This window comes from Priapulus caudatus, unplaced genomic scaffold, assembly GCF_000485595.1.
Source record: "Priapulus caudatus unplaced genomic scaffold, Priapulus_caudatus-5.0.1 Scaffold345, whole genome shotgun sequence".
NCBI lineage: Eukaryota > Metazoa > Priapulida > Priapulimorpha > Priapulimorphida > Priapulidae > Priapulus > Priapulus caudatus.
In genome coordinates, this window is record NW_014577406.1 from 264,417 (window position 1) to 281,793 (window position 17,377).

Sequence of the window (17,377 nt, forward strand, 5' to 3'; positions counted from 1 at the left end):
TAGGTAAGGTGGCAGCATTCAACATGCTTGGTACTGAGAAGGATATATGCAGCGTTCCATACTTCTGGACAGCTTTCTTTGGCAAGAGCGTGCGCTACACAGGCACGTTAAATATCTATATAACTACAGTGTTTACCATGGATAAAATAATGAATGAAGCAGCAGGGTTGAATAAATGCGTGGCGAGGGCACTACCTCGAACGCTTTTGTATTAATCGTCCCTAGCGAGCACCTGCATGGCGTGTGGCTGGCGCGTAGCGAGGGCAAATTTGCCCGCAGTGTTTGCCTTAATGTTTGGCAGCATTAATCAATGCATGAGGATGTTGAGTAGGGAATGTAGGAGAAGAACCCGGGACTAGGGAGTGACAGGCAGATGACGATTTGGGGAAGGAAGGCCCGAGAATTTGCAGCGCGGCGGTAATTTTGGTAAATATTGAGCAAGGCTGATGCAAAAATCAGCAAGGCAGCCTGCTTCACTCATTATATACCAGGGAAAATACTGTAAATATATAGAGTTAATATAGTTAAATATCTATGCACGTCCATAAAGTTTTGCCAAGTGATACACGCTCCGTGTAGTGGATCCAGCATGAAACGGCAGTCTCCACCAAACTCCACGACAGATGGCGCTCTCGCTCTAGTTCAATTCACCACTGCCACAAGTAGATTTCCGTGAGAATTTCTAACGCTTTTTTACCACAAGTTTTACAGCGGCCAGGTTACTCGTATCCTATGTAGTAAGATTTGTACTAATAAAAGTTGCAAAGATATTAAAAATCCGACCATTATTTCATGAAAGATTTGATGAAATAGTGATAAGAAATAGTGCACAGATTGTGCGCCCGTTTACCTCTTTCAAATCATACGCTGTTTACGAATCGCCATTCGCTGGATTTCCCCGGAGCTCCGCCCACTTTAAAAATAATACTAGCCTTGCAGCAGTGGTATCCTGAGTTGTACGAAGGGGGCACTGCATGCAGTTTGGGTCTCCACATGAAATGAACGTTTTAAAATGTCATTACAACATCCTGCATTGATAGCTTGATTCCACAGAGGTTACCTAATCTGTCGAACTGTCCTATTCATATGAGTGAAAAGACTACGTACACCCAACTCGCATATTGTTGCTAGGCCAGTCAAGCAGAACATGTTTCTTACATGTGCGTGCAAATTTCTCAACTTAGCAGCATTTAGTTTCTAAGTATTGTTATTTAGAATATCTTATAACAACGATGCATCTATCTTGCAGTCTATCACTTATGCCAAGTCGATAAGTCAATTTAACGAATAGTGGACGGGTTAACTCTATTTCGAGTTTGTCAGGGGTAGCTCAACAGTGGAAAACTGATCTACTGCTCGTTTCCATTCTCGTTTCACTTACATCACAGGTTATGCTGAGGGATTTGATGACATAATAGTGTGTGGAAATGTAGAGAACGTGGATGACCTTAAGTTCGTGGCATACTTCACAAAGTAAGTTTATTGTGCTGTGACAGTTTGGACGAGATTGTCCGTGTTTCCATACGTGTTTGTGCTGTGTTAGTAAGTGTACTGTAGTCACGTAAACACCAGACTTTGTAGGCACAAACACGCACGCACGCACACACGCACACATGACTTTGCTGTGTTTGTGTTTGCAAGTGTTATATACAGTTAAACCTCGATTATCCGAATGAGACGGGCGGGGAGTATTTTGTTTGGATAACTGATTGTTCGGATAACTGATCTGATCGTAAATAAAGGAAGCCATACTGAACATAATTACTTTGCGTAAAAAGCATGTTATGTAAAAGAAATTAGCTTGAATTCTTCATAACCTCTGAATAGTGGGTGAGCCAACGGGTCACTGGTGGTCTAGTGGCTTATTAAATACGCAGTGGCTACGCGTCCGGTCATCCATTATAAAGCTCAGCACAGCTTCCCAAATCCACGTCTCGATTAGGTCACGATTTCAAATCGTTGATTTGACTGGATTTACTATTGCTTCAAAAGTTACAAAAACACGTTTTTTGATAAAATACCTAAAGGTAAGTAATATTATGGTAAAAATATAGTTGGGTTCGCATGATAAGAAATATATGACCGGATGCGTAGCCCGGGAGCTGGGCGTCCGGTAACCGCACGCGTAGCCACGGCCTATTAAATATTCACGGAACCTTGAGATCTTGTTCGGGTAACCGAGGTTTGACTGCAGTAAAAATAAAATTTTAGTTCACAATTGACTAGCATGGCATAATATTTATATTGTTATGAAAATATAAATGGTTCACATATACCCAATTTCTCGAATTTTAGCAAATGGGAAATTTCGTGGATATCCTGATGCTCCCCTGGGTAGTCCACTGTTATTTCTGTCATAATATTATTTGATAATAATGTATGTTTCACTGGCATTCCAGAGGCAACAATGTCATTGCGGTGGCCAGCATGAACTGCGATCCCATTGTATCACAGGCTGCGGAGGTCATGGCAAATTGCAAGGTGATCACAAAGGAGGAAATTACATCAGAGCATCACAGCTGCTGGGTTGCTGCTAAACTATAGATCTCCCTTCACATTCCATTTAAAATGTCTATGTTTTGTCATGATGTAATGAGTCATGCACAAAGTTTAACAGAAAAGGTCATAGACTTATAGTTTGTTAAGTTAAATTAGAGTTTGTTTATTATGGTGTTTTGATATTATTAATTTAAGTATATTTTGTATTTTTAGATGCACTTTGAAAATCAATTGTGCAATTCTGATTAAATAACATCGTTATATCATATCATATATTAAATCGTTTCGTATCATATCACAAGTAGAACAGTCATATGTTTAATCAAATGACTTTATGTAGCTGAAACAGCAACAAAAGGTTATATTTGTAAAGGCTCGCGCGATACAGTTATAGTAGTAATATTATAAAATTAGTACTACAGCAATACTTTAAAGTATTACAGTAAAAAATTAGGACATTTAAAAATCATTCAGAAAATTTATTAGCTATTAGTTGGTCGTAACTGCTGTTTAATAATTATGCAAATAGGGCAATTGTACCATGAATAGTTGAATCTGCAGGCGTGCTCAGTTTATTCGTGATTGAGGTGTTATATTATTCTGTTGAGTATACCATGGTTGCTTCTCCCCCTGACACCTGCTATTTTCAAAAGTTGTGAATGTGCTGACCATTTTTGTTACTTTCCAGATTATCAGTTATGATAGGTTGTGATAGCTGCTAGGTGAACCTGAAGCATAATTAGCATACTTGCTTAGTAGTATATAATATATATAAAATATATTTTATAATTTTCGACCACAGTTAATATTTGTTGTGCATATTACTCAAATAACGTTATATATTCACCAAGAACATTTGTCCATATTTGTTGACATGCAAAGTAGAGGCATGTAGTGTATACAACAAAGACTGCTATTTAATCTAGCAATGGTCCCAGATTTTATTTGTAATTTCTACAGTATATCAACAAAAATGACAAATTTAACGGAAATTTAGTTTAACCACACGTACTATTCCAGTAGGCACTGCTGTCGTTCCCTGCTAGATAGTCGGTCACAATCGTTGTAACATTGGCACATAGTAAAACCCTGAACTCGTGATTATCTCACCAATCACTCTACAACTCTAGAAATTGAGCAAACTGCCTGCCGGCTCGGGTCAACGCAGGTTAAAATTTGTGTGCAAACTTCAACTAATTATTACCTAATAAACAATGGGCCATCTTGCATAGCCAATAGTCATTCAAATCTATTTAAACATCCATATAAACCTATTTTCTTGTGTGTTACGAAAACACAATTTCTGTTCTCACAGCTACCTAGTTTCCACTACACCTAATTTAACCATAATGAAATATATTAGTATTATATATGACAGTTATACATTGTCGACATAACTAATGCTAAATAGTGAATTTCAGAGAAAATATATGTATACAAACTAAATATTGCCATTTTTCGTAAAAAAAATTCACGTAAACATTTTTAGTGTTACTTTTTGAACACGTTGATCATGATTTCTAATTAGACTATACACCTAAACCATGATCGATAAATTACAGAGAAACATTTGTTAACATATACCCATTGTAACACCTTTACTTCACGAATACTTTTTGTGGTGGAAAGAACACATTATCCTAAGGGTCGGATACAAGAAGCAAAGGATGAAAGAGAAGAAGGAGAAAGTTGTGATGGGAGAGAGCGAGCTGTCTTGATTTGTAATCCAATTTGCTGCTTTCTATTTATGATACACCCGTTCTGTTGCAAGTGTCTAGAGAAAACAGCTAGAGTAGCTACAGTAACTATACCCAGTTCAAAATCATGTCTAAACCTACAACGTTTCCACACATCCTTCCATCACAGTTAAAACGTCATTTTGATTTTTTCCCATGTAAAAAAATACGACTGAACGTCCGAAATGTTAGTAAGTACATAAAACATGCAAGTACATAGTGGTCATACAAAACTATCACTAGTTAATATACTAAGCAAACGTCTAATGTGGGTAACAAAACCTATATGGATTACTCTGGGTATTTTAATTATGAATATAACATAACAAAGGAAAAGCAAAGGGTGCAATCCTCTGACAAAATACGTTTCAGCAAGTTTATAAACATCATCACTTCTGCAGCATGGTAGTGTTACGCAGCTATCTCCAGTGGCAGCTGCGCTCTGGCTCTGCACCCTGCTCCTGCATCACTTGATGAGTCATGACCAGAGCATCGCCAAGATTGTACGAGAATACGCTCTCTTACGTTGATGAGGCATTCACAGAGGCAATGCTCATGCATGTTCATGCAATTACCAGGACACACGTATGTCACGCTACTGGCTCATCAAGGGCTGGTCGACCAAGAGTATCGAACATACTACAAAATAGCTACCATGGAAAATGTTTTAGTTACCGTGTGCGATGGTTGCCAAGGGAAAATGCTTCAATTTCTCCACATATTCCCTGCAGTGCTAGAAATTAAATATTAGAAGCTGCACGTATATATATATATCTCTATAGTGCTTGCTGCCTACAGGCTAAGTAGGTTTGAACAGGGACTGTTTCTCTTTGAATGCCTTCTTTCTTTCTTTCTTCTCCTCAATCTCCCTCTTCTTCTCTTCCTGCTCTTGCCGGATTTCTTGCTCAAACTTGTTAGTGTTAGATATCTGATTGATCTAAAAAAAAGAAAATATAGTATTAACTAACTAATTCAATTGAAGGAGCTATTAAAATTCAGGCATGAGAACAGGTTGAGATGTTTTTGGAGGAAATACTTCAATTCGTGCCGAAGGCACAATAACAGGGGGCATGGGGGGCCCTGCTAGGGGGGTCCGGGGGCATGCCCCCAAGAAATGTTTAAATTGGAAGTGCAGATAGGTCATTTCCATGCATCCTGGGGGGAAATTGTAAGTCTATTCTGTTCTTAGTAAAAGACCAATTTCATGACTAACAATTCAAAGTCTTGTCATTTTCTATGAACCATTGTCACCTAGTTTCTGTACCCGTGAGAATAGAGTAAAACCCTTTATATTACATAGATCTATACACCGAGATATTTATCTGGAGTTCCGTTACTACTGTGTAAAATTGGACGTATGCCTATACTTTTCCTGACTTTATGAAGTTTAAAATAAAAATGGCGTCCATTTTGACAAGAAAAGTACACCTTCCCCCCTAATTTTTTTATTAGTTTTTTTGCATCGATCTCAAGAATGACCAAAATGAAAACCAAAACCCGGAAATCCGCGAATCCACGGAAAATTCTCATGGCTAAAAATTGTAAACAAGAACATATACAAACAGGAATAAATATAACAATAGTAAATAATAGGAATATACAATAGGTCTATTATCAACTCTGATAGGACGACATTTTATTTAAATGAAAGGAAACCAGCAGAAAACCGGTGTCTGATCGAGATGAGTTGTTTACATAAGCCTCGTCTACATGACGTTTCCCCCGGGTCAAGAACAGTCGCGGGTAAATTAAGCTTAACCCGGGATAAGAAATGCGTAGCGTCTATACATGAGCATTACCCGCTCCACGCTTGAAGCCTGGGACACACCATGCGAATTTATTAGCACGTCCGTGGCGATCATATCCGCAGCGAAAATCGCGGCGAAAATATTCGCACCCGCATGTGATAATTGAGCGGACACACCATGCGAATTTATTCGCACGTCCGCAGCGTACACACTACACGCGATCTACTGGCGCCACACGGCTCCACCATGGCTCCAACAGTCATGTGGTCACATGATTAGCATACTGATTAATGATTCGCTATATTATAACATTCGGCCGCTTAAAGCCTGGGGCACACCATGCGAATTTATTCGCACGTCCGCACGCCCGCAGCGAAAATATCAAACACGTTTGATCGCTGCAAATTTCGGTGCAGATAAAATTCGCAGCGAGATTCACCTGCGCTTGAGCGGACACACCATGCGAATTTCGCTGCGATTTTACAATCGCTGCAGACGTGCGAATAAATTCGCATGGTGTGTTGTACCCCGCTTGAGCGGTTCTGGCAGGCGAGACGTTCCTATTGTTCTATTGTGTATAGTGGACTATTGTTCACTATTGCCGCCTATCGCAGGGTTGAGGAACCATGCGCTATCCCCAGCGTCTACACGAAGCTTAACCCGAAACAGCTTAACCCGGGTTAGTTAACCCTCCTCACATCGCGGGGTTACACTAACCCGGGTCAAGACGTATCCCGGGTTAGTTAACCTGGGTTAAGCCCTCGTGTAGACGCTTAACCCGGGTTAAAAATCCTCGTGTAGACGGAGCTATAATCAAATGACGAAATTCTCTCACAAATGCAACATGCCTACATTAAATCTATCTATCGACCGATCCATCCATCCATGACCCATCCAACCATCCATTCATCCCATCCCATCCCATCCCATCCATCCATGTCTATATAATTAATTATAATAAGCATCTTTAATAATTTGTTATTATTAACTATATTGGGTTTTTAAAATTACCTTACTCTTGGGAATACACACATATTTACATCAGCCATACCTTAGCTTCAAAGAAGTCCTTTGCTCCTCCTACTCCCACCTCATGCACCTCCACCTCCACAAGATTAGCCAGCTGACACAGTCCACTGTCCAGCACCAGCTCACCGTCAGCTGCCTTCCTGAAGATCAGCAGAAACTGCAACGCAACATCACATACACAGCATTAATCACTAATGGCCCAGTCACACATACACGACGCACGGCCAGCGCACTAAAAAATTAGCAATTTTGGCCAGTGAGTTGTCTTTCGCTGGGTGTGCGTCAGCATTCGTTACTCGTTCGTCGAGCGCGTTGGACCAACGCTATGCATTCGTTGTCATTCGCTGTGTGCGTCGGGATTTTTGTGCATGCACAAAAATGTGCACGGAGCTCGACCCATGAATGTACACGCCAGAAGGACGCCAGACACGCGCAGAGCGCGCTGGACCAACGCCAGACACACGCGGAGCACACGCTGGGTATTCGTTGTATGTTCGTCGGCTGAGGTGTAGCGAACACCTAGCGCACACCTAGCGCACACCTAGCGTGCTTCTAACGCATGTCCAGCGAACATGCAGCGAATATGGGCGTGCTGAACGAGTGCTGAACGAGTCTGTAGCGCGCCCAGCATTCTTCTAGCACAGTGGTGGGCAAACTTTTCAAAGCGAGGGCCGCATTAGTGGGCCATGAAAAGTCAAAGGGCCGCACCTTTTAAAATCGGGCGGTGCGCTCTAAGATAATACATGCGTTTCGCCTCAAGGGCGCCATCTCTGGACCATAATTAGCTGAAATGGCGTTGCAGAGCGAACTAGAGACAATAGAACACTAATCTGTATGACACTAAAAAAGTCAGCCTCGGTTCAAGCACAAACATGTTGACTTTCACAAAAATTTATTGATTTAAAAAAAAAAAAAATTTTATTTGCTGCAGGCTTCCGCAGGCCGCACAGAACCCCGTAGAGGGCCGCATGCGGCCCGCGGGCCGCAGTTTGCCCACCCCTGTTCTAGCATGTTCCTAGCGTGTACGCAGCGTGTAGCCATGGGGTATATAAACGGTCCCGCCCCCACCTCCTCATCATCACTTCTCCTCCGACCCTCATGGGTGATGACAGAGGTTCCTGCTGATCGTGTCTAGAAGAACCACCACAGAAGATGGAGGATCCCGACAGGCTGCGACTACAATACGAAATCGCGGTTCTCCAAGATCAGCAGAACCTCATGGAACTGGCACTTCACCAAGTCCATGTCATCAGGAGAATGAGAAAGAGAAGAGGTCAACGGAGGTTCTGGGTCCGACCGTGGATCGGTAGGTGGCGACAGTTTGGCCTGTATGATCAGCTACTTGTTGAACTCCGTAACAAAGACCAGGCAGCCTTCAAGAACTTCATGCGGATGCCCCACGACATGTTTGACGAGCTGCTAACCAGAATGGGTCCGAGGATCACCAAGCAGAATACAACCTACAGAGAAGCCCTCGACCCTGGCCTGAAGCTTGCCCTCACTCTGCGGCATCTTGCCTCTGCATAGACCAAGTATCACTCAATGTTCTATGGGTGGAGGGTGCCTCACAACACCATAACCCTGATCATGACCTAACCGTTCGCTGACTGTGCGTTGAATGTTCTTGTTCTTGTTACTTATTACATCAATTGTATTTTTTGTTCTAGATACTGTTCCATATATGTATGTATATATTTTTTCCCTCTTATTTCCTATATTTAGTTTAATTGTACTTTTCCCTCAGACATTTTATTACCTATGGTAGTGGTCAACTCGAAAGCTTATGGCTACTTTGACCACTACGCACATTCACCTTAAACCTATCGATTCTATAATATTATTTATTTCTCTCCCTTTTTACTTCTATCTGAAATTATCTGTACAAATGAATGAAAAGTGCAAAATAAAATGAATCTGAATCTGAATGCGCGGTGCATGCGCAGACCATTCGTTCCGTGCGCTAGCAACACGCTGTGCATTCGTTGGATTTTTTAACATGTGCGCCATCCATGTATACGCTCTGTATACGCTCTGTATACGCCCTGTATACGCGCAGCGTGCTAGCAACACGCTGTGCATTCGTTGTCAACTCGCTAGCTTCTCCCAATTAAATCCTGACAAAAGTTGGGTGCACAACGACGCACTGATCTTATTTTCAATTTTTTGATTAATTTTCAATGCACGAGCTGTGCGTCGCGTATGTGTGACTGGGCCATAACGCCTAAGAAAAAAATATGTTTGTTTCTGCTAACGAGCTGAAAAAAATTGGACACGGTAACGTAGGCAGGCAACTTTTTTTATTATAAAAATGTCTTTTTTTTGTATTCTAACAATACTTGTTTTATACTTATAACAGCCCATATAATGACTTCAAAGTCAAATCAATGCATTCACCGATCGATATCACGTTGGGATGTTTTTTATCTTGTTAAAAAAATTTTGGGCCGATCACAATAAAATGTTCCCACACGGGGGGGGGGGAGGGGGTTTAAAATGGACTCGGTCGGATTAGCGGAAACAAACGTCTTTTTTTAGGCCTAACCTTTCGGCTCAATGACATTAAATGATAAGAAACGCTCCATGCCTTCGCAGACATATTTCACAAGATCACACTCAATTCAAATTCGTAGCTACGTAGCAGAATGTTCAGGTATGTGCATGAACTACATTGCTTATGTTGGCTGCTTACCATCAAGATGCATACTGAGAAAATTGAATTACGGAAGAGAATCAAATACCACACATGTATCAATGATCACAGAACGTCGAGATTTTGCAATGATTTATATCCAGGCCACTAAGAACCTTATCATGCCCAATTTTGTAAAATCAATCCACACAAACACATGAAAACGAACAACATGCATTAATTTTTGGTCCTATTAAATAAAATTTTATACGACCCCTTTGGCTGCAGATATTTACTTTGGACTAGAAATATCTTCTTTAGTGCTAAAAAAGTATACCCATGCATAATAAAAACACTTAAAATTTACCCTTCCTATGTTGAGCAAACCACCAACCCATGAACACATATATGCTTCACCCTCTCCAATAAATATTTAGTAGCGAGAGCAGTTATGTCACCTCTCGAAAGTTGATCTTGTTATCTTCGTCCTCGTCAACCTCTTTGATCATATCTTTGAGTGCCAGGTGGGTCTGTGGCGCCCCCAGTTTCTCCATCATGTGCTTCAGTTCCTCAAAGCATATGAACTTGTCTCGATTAACGTCAAACCTGAAGATAGATCGACATGCCGGTACTAAACAACTGTTTCAGATGGTGACATAAGAAGACAATGCCATGACACATTCAGGTGGTATTATTTGTATATAATTAGGATAAATAATAACAAATATATTTTACTATTACTATACTCCTGATATCCTGAATGCAAGGTACGATGTTATTAAAATTAGAAGACTATACGAGGGTGTAAGAAGGATATCTTAAAATTATACAGAACTGTTCTGGGGTTTTTAAGGCAGTCCAGTATTCCATTTTGTCTAATAAAAAATATATTATAAAAATTCTCCAATATTAATTCTTATATAATTTTACATTAATGTAATAAACGTTTATTATTATATAAACCAATGCATATATATATACCAATATATAATAAAATTTTTAGTTCTCAAATAATCAAGGGTGATGTTTCATCGAGAAACTCAATTCCGTTGTGAAGGATTTTTCAGTGAACATCGATCGAGTTCCTCGCAATTTCTTGGATACCATGATTAAATATTTTGATAACCAATCTCATGCACCAATAAAAGAGTAAAGTGGATTTTTTTTCATCGCATACTAGCTGGATTAGGTTCTAGGAAAATAATAAAATAGGCATAGAATTACAAGCTATAAAGTCAGATATACTACAAGTACAATTAATATTATTACATTATCTACAAGAGTGGTACCCGATATGATATTTACTTATGACAAAACAAGATTAAATTCTTATATAAATATTGATCGGAAGATGGAAGGACATTCATGGGGGAGGGGGGGCGTTAATCAACGAGGCTACAGGAATACTTTTATAAAGCCAAGCCAGCATAGTCTGTGTGTGGGTGCGTGTGTGCATGCGTGTGGGTGTGCATGTGTCTGTCGGTACATGTATGAAATCATTATATAATAGGCTGACATGGGGTCAGACAGACTTCCTTTAAACTAGCTGCCATACAAAAAGAACAGCCAACGAAACAAGTTTAGTTTTACTGCGCACGAAAACGAACAAGGACCGAGTAGTATTAGCCTACTCTTCTCACGACAAACTAGAACGCTCGTAGCCTCGTACATTCCATATCAATAGCCGCGATTCTACTTCCACAATGCTTGGCATATTTCTCCCCCAGGCTATATTGGCGAGGATGGTGTCCCCTAAGTAACCAGGGTAATCCTTTGCAAAATGTTATACGTTCCATTTTCTCTCTCAAAGACTACTATTAACACCTGAATAATTATTATATTTAGACGTGCCGGCCATATATGTCAAAAATAGCACCTGCGATTATATACTTCATGAATTCGACTCATATAATAAAATCAGTGTTACACTTCCTTTTCGAGATTTAAACCAAAATTGTTTTCCCAGATGAATAGGTTTATGTTGTGGTAATATTATAAATATCTTATTATATATATTTATTAGCTCTTGATGCCATGTACACCGCCCACATGCCTACGAACACGAACGCCTTTAAACCTACACGCGCGCGCACACACGCATGCACGCACACACGCAAGCACGCACACACGCAAGCAGGGAACCTATGTACAGTAGTTCGTAGCAAAGAGCGATGGCTAAATATGAACGTTTGCTACCTAGAACAATAATGTGTTCTACGAGAACGCAACCATATGTGCTTATTATTTTCAGTAGTACTACTTCATTGCATTCCCATGAAAGGTGCAATCAGTATGCATAATGATATCGGCTATACACTGTCAGACTTAACTATAAACTGTTCTCCAGTGCTCTCTCAAGACATCTAGCAGCTGTTAACAGCTTATGCACATTTTACAGCTGTCCTGAAGGAAAGAACAACATTTATCCAGATGCAAATACAACTAATACTTTGACCCCACAGCGCCAGGACACCCCTTGCTGCCACACAGCAAGCATGAGCTACGAACAAGTTGACAGTATGTTTATGTTTGGCTGGGAGTAGTTCCAACATACACAGCTGTATGCATGCTAGTATGAACCACTTAAATTAACCTTATATACTACACATTTATGCACGCACGCACGCACGCACGCACGCACATCCATGGCACGTGGCTCACTACCTCCAAGAAACAGTCATATATGCTGAAAGACGTATTGACATTAGTTTCGCAGCCTGGGCGGACTAGTTGCTCACGAGTCACATCTGTACATCCTTTCTGCCACACCACATCCTCTACACGCATACAGAGAACGTGGTGACATATGACTCCGCTCTGCATGCGGTAGCACTGTTATACTCATACTGTCAGCTCTTCACAGAGTCGTCCTCAGTTACCCAACACAACACATGCTGCGACATACGCGTACAACGCGTAGAACGTTTCACACACTCTCAGACTACAAACCGACAGAATGTACAGCATCAGTTCGGAAAGTGTATGACCTCATACGGCATCTGCTAGTGAAAGTTACACACTAGCTCGTTCCAGCCATGTACCGAATGAAGTTTACATGAGGTTACAAAAAATGAAGATATAGAGGTTTCCGCAATGCATACAAACCTGAACATATTTATACTGTACAGTATAAATATATGTTCATGACACAATCAAAACATATGACTATATAACAACATAGAAGGAGTCATGCACTTTTGATAGCATTCCAATTTTTTTTAAATAATTGTTAAATCTAAAATGACAAGCAGCTCCTACTCATCATAAGGCAGGGTGCTAAAAGAATATTCGAATGGGAATGGAACATCAGAGCTTCACAATACCGACCTAACGTACAGAACAGACACATATGTGACCGGTGATAGCGAAATGAGTCACTTGGGGCAATTTTGACATTTTAGGTTGAATACATATTCAGATACCTGAGATTCATAGCTTTCTATTGTTATATATAGATATTGAAAATTGGTTGAAAAATGAATATTTTATGACCATTATAAATCGAGATATCATGCGATTAAAATTTCCTGAGAATTGTCTAAAATAAGGGCTGAAAACTAATAGCATTCACTGATATTATTAGCCAACACTTCTTATAAATTATTCAATTTAAGCAGTTTTTAATTTAATTAAGACATTTTTGCTTTTTTTTTTTAGATCGATTGTACAGTAGAATGCTACTGTGCGACTTCCGACTCATTTGGCTATCACGGGTCACATATATGCTTAGCTGTTCCAATTCTACCAAAATCTGGTGCATTCGAATTAGCCACACCCCTTCTTTATAGCTTTACCGGAGTAGCCCCGTTGCTCCAGCTACATGGGAGGGAGGCTGCTTGGGTTGATCTAACCTCTCCCCGGTTTACCCAGTGCATAACATTATTATAATATCATCAATGTTTTTCATATGCAGCAGGGGCGGATCCAGAGGGGGGGTCGAGGGGGGTCTGGACCCCCCTTTTTACCACAAAGAAAAGGAAAAAAAGAATACACACGCACGCACGCACGCACGCGCGCGCACACACACACACACACACTTCTCTTATATTGTATCCATAAAAAAATCTTGTTTAGCGCTAGTTTTTCTGATAAAGATTTACTTATATATATGTAAATTCGTTATAAAAACCTAGAAATAGGCAAAAAGGGGTCCGCAGGTGTCCGGGGGACCGGATCTGATAAATTTTTGCATTCTAGACATCAAAATTACTGCTCAGATGCTCTCAGAATGCACCAATTTAAAAAAAAAATCTTGGGGGAGGTCCCCCAAACCCCCCCTAAGTGGCCTTCGGCAGCTTTTTAAAACACCAGAAAAAGTAAGCAGGAAAAAGTGCCCTTTATTTTTTCCTGGACACCTCCTTTTAAAAAATCCTGGATCCGCCCCTGAATGCATCATATTAACAAACCATGTAAAGTCACTGAATGTTTAATGTTTATGCAGTCATGGATGGCCGAGCATTCTTTGGGACTTATTTTTTAAAACGTGATATGTCTTTTGAGTTTTGACATGTCCTGTTCTACTGTAACATCTGTTTTACATCTGTGTAACATCTGTAATCTACTCTAAATTATTACATACAAACTACGTCCCTACACTACCAGCATTATAGAATGAGCTGTCATGCAGTAAAAGAACGAATATATAATCAACAATTATTCACTATTCAATTGCAAACATATATATGATACAGTGAAAAATATCTTTATATAATGTTGTCTAATATAGTTCTACTCATAAAGGCCGCCGCACACCAGCCGATTTTACAAACGATGAAGCGATGAAGCGATGAAGCGATGAAGCGATGTAGGTGTGCGGCGGCCTTAAAATCGGCTCATCGGTTCAAAATCAAACATGTTTGATTTGGAACGATCACCCGATAAAAATAAAATCGTCTACAAATGAACGCGCACACCTACATCGCTTCATCGCTTTGACATCGCTTCATCGTTTGTAAAAATCGGCTGGTGTGCGGCGGCCTTAAACTGTTCAAACGTGGACTCATTGAAGTTGAACAATATACGCATTCCAGAATAAACATTGACAATGATATTGACTTAGTATACGTCTCAGCACTTTTTCTCTGATATAATGAGAAAAATTGCCTGCGACTGACAAACAGTGACTATGTGCAGTATATGACTATGACTATGAGTGAATGGAGCCACATTAGGCTTATGGTTGTGAGTGTAACTTGTGACACAAGTTGTGTAACACAGACATACCACCATACCACGTTACAAGACGTTTACACGTTTAACGTTTACTTTATATTTACGCTACGCGTTTGTTGTCATTGCAATCAAGTGGCGTCTAAATTCAATGTATTGTATTTGGTTTGCGGCATTTGCCAAGAAGTCACGCGCAGTGCCAGTGGCAGTGGAGCCGTGGTTATGGGCTTCACCAGACACTACAACTACCAGTACCAGTACTCAGTAGGCAGTACCATAACGCGTTAGAATAAGGGATTTCGTACTTTCTATCTAATGTTACTATGCAGTTGCTGCACAGCCACAGGTTTAGTGGCGTAAATATTACTGAGGTCAACGCACCCACCTTTTAAACATGACTTCATACTCTTTAATCTGTTTCCGCGAGAACTCTTTGAACTCCGTGTAAACGTTGGTGAAGACCGTAGTTGGAGACGATTCTTCGGCACCTTCGTTGATATTTTGTCGTCGGTTCAATTTGGACGCTAATTCAGAGTCGGCCATCGCCACGGTGTCCTTCTCTTCGTCATTGTTATTCGTTTGCAGAGGGTTGTCGCCTTCTGGGGTTTCCTCTATCAAACATTGACGACGCTGAAGTTTACCCGAGAGTTCGTCGTCAGCCATGGTTCTCTGATCAACTGATTTACGCCGCGACTAGCGATATCTGCGAGCGCCTTAGCTGGAGCGGCAACCAAAACATTCTCACCTGCAGAGTGGCGCCACTGCAGACGCACTTGCATTTTGTCCCTGTGGGCCACCGTATAGTGCAGATGTAGATTTTATTTTTGCCGTATATATACTTCTCTGATAACGTGTGCATATTCTTTTATTAATTTACTATTGTCTGTCAATCAGGCGATGTACAACAACGAACCAATTAGGTATACTGAATACAGTTAGTATTATTATCAAGTTTAATGATAAATATCATCAAGGTATTAATATGGTTTATACACCATATAACAGGTGGCGCGCGCGTGGCATTTATAAACAAATTTCATCAGTAGTAATCAAAGTAATCAATCGTTCATCTAGTGTCCGTCAGTTCGTCATCAGTTATTCCGTGTAAGTTATCAGTCACCTGTGATGCATATTGACATCCAAAATGTTTGAAAAGCATTAATTAGTAATTGTATTTTGTAGTAGTGGCATTTAAACTCACATATGGCGTGAACGTTTGCTGAGAGAGAGTAAAGTGCTGTAGTGTAGGGCCTACTCTACTTGTTTTCATTCAGTCAGTGAGTCAGTGTTGTTGCGGTATCTACTTTCCCTGTGAGTGTGACTGTGTAGCCACAAGCACTTGGAACGTTTCAATAATACTAATAGAATGATGGGGTAAATAAACACGAAATGTATTTACTACCAATTAATGTTGTTCTACTCTCTTTCGCCTATTATAATTATTAGTATTACTGATAATTTTCTGTAAATGCTGTTCAAATGCGCCCCTGCAACGCACAACTACAAGTACACAGCACGGAGGTTGCTGTGCACAATCAACACGAATATAAAGCACTGAGCAGGTGGGAAACCGTGACCAAAAAATACACACGACACTTTGTTTCACACAATCACGGCACAAATGCATAACCATGCAACTGCCTTCATTTTGGTATCTATGCGGAGCTAAGTTCACGTTTGAATTTTAATTTTGCCAACTAGTACTGCACACTTTACCCAGAGATATCTAGTGAATTCCTGCGGAAAATTCCAACTTTGCCAAAATGTGAATTGGAGCAATTACATGAGTAATGGTGCCGTATTTTATTCTGGGTTCAAGCATCCCTGCTTCTGAGCTCCATTTCGAGGCCTGCCGAGCCAAACTAGCATAATGCGAGCAGGACTGATGTCACACACATTACTACAGTCATTGGCCAAAACAATCCGAATAGCGTGGGCGATCGGGCCGGCACGGTGGATAGGGAGTTTCGGCTGATAAACGGGCACTTGCTCCCATTTACATTTTGGCAGAGGTGGAGTTTTCCGCAGGAATTCACCAGATATATCTGTGTGCAGTACCAGTTGGCAAAATTATAATTCAAACAAGTGAACAGTTTGCTCTGCATAGATACCAAAATGGAGGTGGTTGGTTGTGAATTTCTGCCGTGATTGTGTGAAACAAAGCGAGCGTCGCATGAATTTTGCGGTCACGCTTTCCCACCTGCTCTATATTTTTGTAGTTTGTGCACAGCGGCATGTGAGCGGTGAGACTGTGTTGCAGTGGAGAAATTGAACGGCATTTACGTGGAATTGCTCGCTATAAACCCAAAGTCTGTTGGGCTGTAAATACATTTCATATTTATTTACCATCGTTTTTAGCTCATCTGACATAGTCAGATGCAGCTTGTAGAATCGCATGATCGTCCATCCGTGCGTCCGTCCGTCCGTCCGTCCGTCCGTCCGTCCGTCAACAGTTGGGCACAAAACTTAACCGCTCGACGTACGGTCACGATATTCGGGACGTGGGGGGGTTATCCGAAAACGAGTTGGGATGTCGAAGCTGGGGGTCAAAGGTCAAAGGTCAAGAG

General features: G+C 40.7%; 3 protein-coding genes across 8 annotated transcripts in view; 2 read left to right on the forward strand and 1 right to left on the reverse strand.

The window, feature by feature from the left end:
* Positions 1-2,884, forward strand: part of LOC106809336 (apoptosis-inducing factor 3-like) — a 50,049-nt gene extending 47,165 nt beyond the window's left edge. For all 5 annotated transcript variants that reach the window (XM_014812397.1, XM_014812393.1, XM_014812394.1 and 2 more), the window contains 3 exons: positions 4-102; positions 1,389-1,473; positions 2,400-2,884. In XM_014812397.1, coding sequence (XP_014667883.1) covers positions 4-102; positions 1,389-1,473; positions 2,400-2,544 — 329 coding nt within the window. In that variant the 3' untranslated portion in view covers positions 2,545-2,884. The remainder of the gene's footprint in view (positions 1-3; positions 103-1,388; positions 1,474-2,399) is intronic.
* A 531-nt stretch (positions 2,885-3,415) lies between these two features.
* Positions 3,416-15,563, reverse strand: LOC106809338 (EF-hand domain-containing protein D2-like). Its single transcript, XM_014812398.1, has 4 exons — positions 15,196-15,563; positions 10,100-10,247; positions 7,035-7,169; positions 3,416-5,172 (listed from the first exon to the last, which is right to left on the reverse strand). The coding sequence occupies exons 1-4, from the start codon at positions 15,471-15,473 to the stop codon at positions 5,035-5,037; spliced, it is 699 nt and encodes a 232-aa protein (XP_014667884.1). The 5' UTR covers positions 15,474-15,563; the 3' UTR covers positions 3,416-5,034.
* Positions 15,564-15,686: 123 nt separating this feature from the next.
* LOC106809331 (serine/threonine-protein kinase Nek7-like) overlaps positions 15,687-17,377 on the forward strand; it is a 20,035-nt gene continuing 18,344 nt past the window's right edge. Inside the window, exon 1 of one of the 2 annotated variants that reach the window (XM_014812380.1) lies at positions 15,687-15,730. The gene's annotated coding sequence lies outside the window, so the exon portion shown is untranslated. Of the gene's footprint in view, positions 15,731-15,843; positions 15,915-17,377 lie in introns of those variants that run through there. The other variant, XM_014812379.1, reaches the window with a different exon arrangement.

Coding starts and splice junctions, on each gene's coding strand:
- LOC106809338 (XM_014812398.1), bottom strand. CDS start 15,473: ATGGCTGACGACGAACTCTCGGGTAAACTTCAGCGTCGTCAATGTTTG. Junction 10,248..15,195: donor TATGAAGTCATGTTTAAAAG/GTGGGTGCGTTG, acceptor ATCTATCTTCAG/GTTTGACGTTAATCGAGACA. Junction 5,173..7,034: donor AGGACTTCTTTGAAGCTAAG/GTATGGCTGATG, acceptor TCTTTTTTTTAG/ATCAATCAGATATCTAACAC.